Here is a 7,749-nt window from a genome sequence, read left to right as displayed (position 1 = left end):
TTTCTGATGAAGGGTCTAGGCCCGAAACGTCAGCCTTCCTGCTCCTATGATGCTGCTTGGCCTGCTGTGTTCATCCAGCTCTACACCTTGTTATCTCAGATTCTCCAACATCTGCAGTTCTTACTATCTCTCCTAAACAATGTTGTCCTCAGCTTGCATATTTCAGCTTAGTAAAATACCCCTGTCAGGATGAAATAACCTAGCATCCGAGCTTCTGTGAGCAATACCACAGAAAAGATCCACAAGTTAAGGAGTAAACTGTCAAGAGTCATAGATATGTATTTCACTTTCTTGGCAGTTAATAAACTGCTCAAGAACATTATTTAAAATTTCAGATGTCTTCCAAATTGCCATAACTTTCTAATAGTCTATCAACTTGCATTCTTGTTTTATTTACAAGGGATAATGTAAAGAGGTTCTACTCTTTTATTTAAATACAAACAATATTGAAGAACAGCAGGGTCATTTCCGTTGTAATATATCAATTAAAATGGATTATGTTCCTGACATGATTTATAGTTTTATATATAAATCACAGGTAGGAGCAAGCAAAAAGAAAGATCAAGTCCCTTTGCCTTGTTCCATTGCTTCTTCACGGAAAACTAGTGGCCTACGGACTATTGCAAAAATCCTAGATTCTGGCCATGTGTGTGGCATCCCAACAGATACTGTGTATGCTCTGGCAGCTTCCTGTAAACACCCAAAAGCTATTGAAGGAATTTACAACATAAAGGTAAGTGTGCAAAATGCAATGAGGCATAAATACTCTGTATTTAGACATGATTTTTAAAGCATTTTATTTTTAGTCCATAATATAATCTTTCTTCAAAGTGCACTTTATCAATCTTTTAATGCATATAATTGGTGTCCATGGCTTTCCAGGAGCGTCCTGCTGAGAAGCCTATTTGTATCTGCATCTCCAGTCTCGATCAGCTTTCTGCAGTGCATCCTCCATTCAGCCCCTTGCTCTGGGAGTTTATGAACCATGTCTACCCTGGAGGGATGAGCTGCATTGTGAAGAAAGGAGAATGGCTGAAGAAACTAGGTGTGCATCACAATTAGCAGAGCGCTTTGAAGTATCTGTTCATCCTTATTCAAATAATTGGTTTATTATCAGTTCATCAATAATAATGGAAATGAGAATAGATTCTGAAAAATCAGATTGTATCCTTTTTTAAAGGTGTTGGTGCTGCATATGACCATGTTGGTACCAAGGACAGCATCATGATCCGTGTTCCTGACCATACTGTGACAGCACATCTCGTGAATATGACTGGGCCACTAGCAATTACATCAGCCAACCCAAGTGGGGAGCCTGATAGCATCCATCATGACATGGTTATCTCGTACGTATTCAAATATTGACATGGAATTATATGTTGTTTTACCTCACGATAAATGCATTTTTCAATGTTTTACATTATCATTTTATCAATAGACGCCTGGGGCACAAAATTGATGCTGTTTTATGTGACGGAGACTCCAATGAACTGGTTGCTTCCACTGTCATCAACTGTACTAAGATTGATGAAGGTATCACAGATTTTTAGTTATAAATTGCTTTGCCTGCTGACTAAACTGATTGTATCCAAGACATCTATAGTAGTTTACACACTAAGTCTTATATATGTATATTTAATTCATTTAAATCATATTTTAGTTTTGATATGTTAACAGTGGTAGTTGAAATATGAAATGGGATTACAGTTGGATCAGCTGCACATATAGCTGTCACATCTAGCGCTAAGCAATTTTCTCTCATAGCATATGACACAATGATTATCGTATTGTTACTAGTACAGGTCAGTACTTCTGCCAGTCAGCCAGATATAACTTTTGTTGACAATTCTGAGGCCCATCACAGAAATGCAATTGTAAACTGATTTTACTAATAACTAGCATAAGCCAAGCATCAATCTTTACACATGATCCGGTTTCTAAAAGTGTTCTTAGTTTTAATGTGGAGTTTTCAATAAGTCTGTAATTAATGCTTCTTAAAGGTCACTTCAGTGGTAATTGTTGTGGGTTTGGCAACGATTAATCCGTTTCTAATAAAATATATTTACTTTCTTTAGAAGGAATCACCATTCTAAGAGAAGGATGTGTCCCAACAGTGAGAGTTATGCAGATTTTTGAACAAGTGAAGAACAAGCTTGACTAATAGCAAACCCCCACTGAAAGAATGTTTCAGAACCAACAGATAACAAAGATACATGGAGCACTGGCATAAAGTCACAGAGTGCAAGCAATAGCAGTCACAATGTGTTACACAGGGATAATTTCACATTATGTTTGATAAATGTGGCAGTAGGCCTAATGCAATAATATCTACAATTTTCCTTTCATTAAAAGGAATATGGGAAATTGTGAGTTTTTGCACTTTTATAGGTATTAGTTCCCTTTATCCAAGCAACATTTTATATCGTTGGGCTGAAAAGGCCTGATATGAAGCTGATATGATTTCTGAAGAAGGGTAACGACCTGAAACATTACCTTTCCTGCTCCTCTGATGCTGCCTGACCTGCTGTGCTCCTCCAGCTCCACACTGTTGTCTCTGATATGAAGCTGGCTGGGAGATAAAAATCCTACAAACAGGGAATATTAATAATTCAATAATTCTGCCATTCTGATGTATAAAGCAAAAGTCCTAAAATTTTTTTATTCAAATAAGTGTTGACATGCATCTTCACTTAGAAATAGATCTTAGTCAATGTTAGGGTGACGCCTGTATGGCTCAGATGTGAAGTTTGGTGCTACCCAAACTGTCATCATGTTACATTCCGATGTGAGGATATGAAGTTGAGTACCACATTATTTGTGGTGTCATATATGTTGAAAGAATAGCTTAAATATCTCAGTAAGCCTCAAACTACCTCTATGACATTAGCCTTCCAGTCATAATAATGGCGGCAATTGCACATTTTCAACTAATTGCAATCTAATAGTGAGTCCGTCCTTTCTGTTATTGCAAAGCTAAATTATGTTTTTTGGCAACACTGGTTTTATTAAAAAGATACCACTTATAAATACAAATATAAATACCAGAACATAGAAGGAAAAACTGCCTATTCTGTGAATTTGGAGTAAAAACAGAACACAGTGATGTGAAATTCAAAAGAAGGCTAACAAATCAGGGATGATCCTTGATCAGAATTGCTAGCCATTTTTATTACTTTAATAGATCTAAATTAGAATACAGTTTATAGTGTGTTCAACAGATATTTTATTAGTTAATACATAAAAATAATGGAAAAGAAATATTGTTGGAAAATATTGAACGCGAAAAAAATTCCTAATAGAAATTAACCAGAAATAACTTGGAGTTATTTCATATTTTTGTCATTATTTTGGTACTTTAACCCAGTCATTTGAAATCAGTCGAAATTTATTTCAAGAGGGCAAATAGTTTAATTCCATGTAAATGTATTGTGCTAAAATTGTACAGTAATTTCTAGACTTTTGTATATTAGCAGCTGGTGCTAAAATCTTTGTATTGTAATGTTTTGTTACTTTTCTTTGTAACTTTTCCTGAAAGGGCTGTGGAAGCAGATTAAATAATAATTATCAGTAGGAGATTGGATAAATATTTGAAACAAAGTGATTTAGTGAAACAGACACAGTTATTATTTGTTTGGATGTGCCTTTGGTCTTAATCAAATGTGCAATTTTGCCAAAACCACTTGAATACCAAATATCGTGAATCCTGGGAGAAAGTGAAGGAAATAACGATGGAGGTTTGATGAAGTAATATTTGATAGTTTTGAATTATAAGTCTTGTATAAAGGAAATTATTTGTACATTATTTCATTGTCTATTTGTGATGATTACGTTAATAAATATTATTCCAGGCAATTCTACCATAACAGCAACATGTTTAGTATTTCTTTTCTGTGTACTTAGCTGCAGTAATTAACTGAAAGTCAGTGGTTCAGGCCAATCCTGATCTGATGGAGTCAATGGTCAGCCAGAACATGAGAATGGATCAGTGAGCAGCAGAAAACAGATAACAAATCTGATGTCACGCAACGTACAGCCAAATTGTCCAAGTAGTTTCATTTCAATTGAGTAAATATTTCATTAAAATGTTTCATGGTACATTCTAAAAATGTCTGGTTTTTAGACAACTTGGGTTACTAAACAGCAAGTTCTGAGAAATTGTACCTGTACTTTGTATCTGTCTATACCAAGAAAGAAGGTTTTGTTTTGATTCATTCATGGGATGTGGATCTTGCTAGCTGGCAGCATTTTATTGCCTGTCCCTAGTTGCCCTTGATTGGCGTTGGTGAACTGCCTTCTTGAACCACTGCAGTCCACATGTGCTAGTCATGGTGAAAAACGGAGATATTTCAGACACTTGAAGGGTTTAAAATTAACGAGGAAGATGTATTAGATAATTTGGTTCCACTTACAATTGTTATGTCGTAAGAACCAGTTAACATGCATCCAAGAACAATAAAGGGTAGTAAAGGTGGAAATTACAGAGACAATGGCCATAATTTTCCAATTCCCCTGTAAACAAAGACTGAAGAATTGTAGGGTGTAACAAGAAACCCAGCAAGTAATACTGACCAGTCAGCTTAAGATCAGTGATGGAGAAGATTTTAGAAACAATAATTCAAGTCAACTTTACTTGTGAAATGTGAGTTAAGTAAGGAAAGCCAATATGGATTGGTTATGGGCAAGTTGTGTTTAATTAAATTGACAAAAAGCCTTTTGCACTGCTAGTGGTTAGAATCTGGAATGGCCTTGCTTGCGGATGAAGGAGAGCCATTTAACTGTGGCTTTCAAAAGAGAATTTGATCAATATCTGAACAGCAACAATTCACCGAGCTACAATGAAAAGGCAGTGGAGTGGCAATAGACGAATAGCTCAAGCAGATAGACAGCATTGGGAAAGGTGGGCCCTCAGGGAGGCACTCAGTCATCTCTCTGTTCTTGAATGCATTTTCTCTGGTTTTCATGGCTTATCAATTTTAAGTGGAACCAGACTGTCTAATACGTCTCCTTCATTAATGTCAAGAACGGGGAAGGCCTGGCTGGTTGTCCTACTCAAGCCTTGGCTGAGAGATGAAGAGGTGACTCCCTCAGGGTCCCCTTTCCCAATTAGGCGACACACGCACCCACCACCACCCACAACCTTGTTCCTCCTGGCTATCCATCACAATCACCAATCCTTGCAATCCCAAAACCCACCTCCCAAAGCCTATCATATACCCCAATCCTCTCTTCCTGACCCCATTACCAGACCCACACTCTGATCTCCATCCTGGTTCTGGTGCTCATAGGACTGAATTTATACATGTGTCCAGAGTGAGTTTTGAAGCAGGACAGTGTTGGGAAATCCCAACGGCTTTCCACCCCACTTCGGATTTAAGTCCAGAATTGATAGCTTTGGGGACATCCATCTACCCCAGAAAGCAATCACCAGTTCAAGACCTCCTAGGGGCCTCGTTCTACTATGGCATCAGTCTTCTATCTCAGACAACAAGGTGCAGGGCTGGATGAACACAGCAGGCCAAGCAGCATCATAGGAGCAGAGAGGCTGACGTTTCGGGCCTAGACCCTTCATCAGAAAAGGGGGAGGGGAAGGGGGTTTTGAAATAAATAGGGAGAGAGTGGGAGGCGGATAGAAGAGGGATAGAGGAGAGGATAGGTGGAGAGGAAACAAACAGGTCGAAGAGGCGGGGATGGAGCCAGTAAAGGTGAGTGTAGGTAGGGAGTTAGGAAGGGGATAGGTCAGTCCAGGGAGGACGGACAGGTCAAGGGGGCGGGATGAGGTTGGTCGGTAGGAGATGGAGGTGCGGCTTGAGGTGGGAGGAGGGGATAGGTGGGAGGAAGAACAGGTTAGGGAGGCAGGGACGAGCTGGACTGGTTTTGGGATGTGGTGGGGGGAGGGGAGATTTTGAAACTTGTGAAATCCAACTGTTTTTAGTTTTATTGCGGCCTTTTGAGTGGGACACGTTATGACTGACTGCAAAACCTGCCATTGGGAAGTGTGGTGTCACAGGTAGCCACCCATGTCACTTATATCTACTTACCTCTTACCCCTGGAAAGTGCCCCCCCATCCCCAGTCCCACCTCCCTCCTGGTCTCTGGATGATCAATCACTGATGACAATACAATACCAGTAGGGGCTACTGACCCCAGCGGAACTGTTGTGTAAATGAGCTGTTAATCCCTGATGGCCAGCAGCACTAAAGAGAAAGATATGCATCCCATGATAGGAAATGCGGCAATTAAATGATCTCAGTGGAGATTGCCTGCTGACTATTAGAAGCTTTATTCCCTTAAAGCCCCTGGAAAGCAAATCAGTTGGGGTGACACCAGGTTTCAGTATGGATCATGCCTTCTGTCACTTACCTTATCCTCCAACTGCTGGCATTGCTGAGAATGCAGAGGCGTTGCCCAATCAGTTGGCTGACAGGTCTCTAAGGTAACTGTCCCTCCTCGGTGAGGGGCAGAATGCTTGATTCCACTAATTACCACCGAGCGAATGAATTGTCTGCTCAAACACTGTAATCAATGGCTACAGTTGGTTGATTTGCAGAAGGATGTTGTTGTGCAATGACCAATACAATCCTATGTATTGGCTAATTCCAGATTCTTGTTTCAGATCATGTAATGATGATTAGTGAGGTTAACATTGATAAGAGAGATCATTATTGCCAGTGGCTGTAACTGAGACTGTACTAAAGAATGTGGACACTATCACTCTAAGATATATACCTTCATTGTCAAGATACCTATTTAGAACTTCTCACTGGATTTACTTAAGTCATTGGACAGTTCTTCAACAATAGAATGAGCTGCTGCATGAAAACCATGCAAATATACTTGAGTGAACATAGTTAGCATTCAGATTTAAAGCTTTTGCCATTCTATAGAGATGCTTTATTAATCATATTAACACACTTAAGCTCATTATGTTTTTCTTTCAAATGATTCAGCATACCAGTCATGGATTCAACTCAGATTCAAGGAATGATTTAATGCAAGCTATTCAATATCCCACACTTGCTTGAGGCTGACCTCAATGATTTTTTGGATTGACTTCCATTCATTAACCTGTTAAAGTCGTAAAATTCAGTTAAAAGATTAATAAAATTGACAACTCAAGAACTCTTGCTGTGGGGATTTGAAGCGTATTGAACAGTCTGTGGAAGACATATAGACAAGCAGTCCTTGACAGACTGGTACTGTTTGGTAGCATCAATTTATGTAACCACCGAGAAGGAAGAACGGAAAATTATGAAAGAAGTTGATTATTGTCAGCAAGGATAGAATATGACAAAGTCCATGAGATTGAGCAAGGTTCTGTTTATGGGCTGAAATTTTCCAAAAGTCAGCTAAGTGTCAATTTCAAGGAGCTATGTAGAAAGTTTCCTTCTGTGAGTTCTACTAGTTATCTCAGACAATTCCCTGCTGACTATGCACCATGTCATTATGGCAATGCTCACATGCTATCTTGCAGGACTACTTGCTAATGCCAGGAATTGCCAGAATTTCTGTTGCCATTATTAAAGCCCTGCCATGAATCAGCAATGAATAGAGCTTCTCAGTACACATAGTGGGGAAGAAGTGAAAAGGGAAAGCTTTTGAGGGCATCCAGGTGGCATGGGTGATGCATCATAGCAAATTAAAGTTCATTTTTGTAAATTTATAGCCACATTACACTATCACCTGTCTGATTCGCTATCATAGCAACTTCAAGAATCATTCTACACAGGCTACCTGTCTATAATACAATAC

General features: G+C 39.0%; 1 protein-coding gene across 1 annotated transcript in view; it reads left to right on the top strand.

The window, feature by feature from the left end:
* LOC109935442 (putative threonylcarbamoyl-AMP synthase) overlaps nucleotides 1-3,802 on the top strand; it is a 17,627-nt gene extending 13,825 nt beyond the window's left edge. Inside the window, exons 4-8 of the mRNA XM_048605324.1 lie at nucleotides 539-733; nucleotides 883-1,045; nucleotides 1,181-1,346; nucleotides 1,439-1,533; nucleotides 2,076-3,802. Coding sequence (XP_048461281.1) covers nucleotides 539-733; nucleotides 883-1,045; nucleotides 1,181-1,346; nucleotides 1,439-1,533; nucleotides 2,076-2,161 — 705 coding nt within the window. The 3' untranslated portion in view covers nucleotides 2,162-3,802. The remainder of the gene's footprint in view (nucleotides 1-538; nucleotides 734-882; nucleotides 1,046-1,180; nucleotides 1,347-1,438; nucleotides 1,534-2,075) is intronic.
* Nucleotides 3,803-7,749: the final 3,947 nt, after the last annotated feature.

This window comes from Rhincodon typus, chromosome 14, assembly GCF_021869965.1.
Source record: "Rhincodon typus isolate 14 chromosome 14, sRhiTyp1.1, whole genome shotgun sequence".
Taxonomy (NCBI): Eukaryota; Metazoa; Chordata; class Chondrichthyes; order Orectolobiformes; family Rhincodontidae; genus Rhincodon; species Rhincodon typus.
Note: the sequence above shows the minus strand (reverse complement) of the source record. Positions and strands in the feature narration are given on the sequence as shown.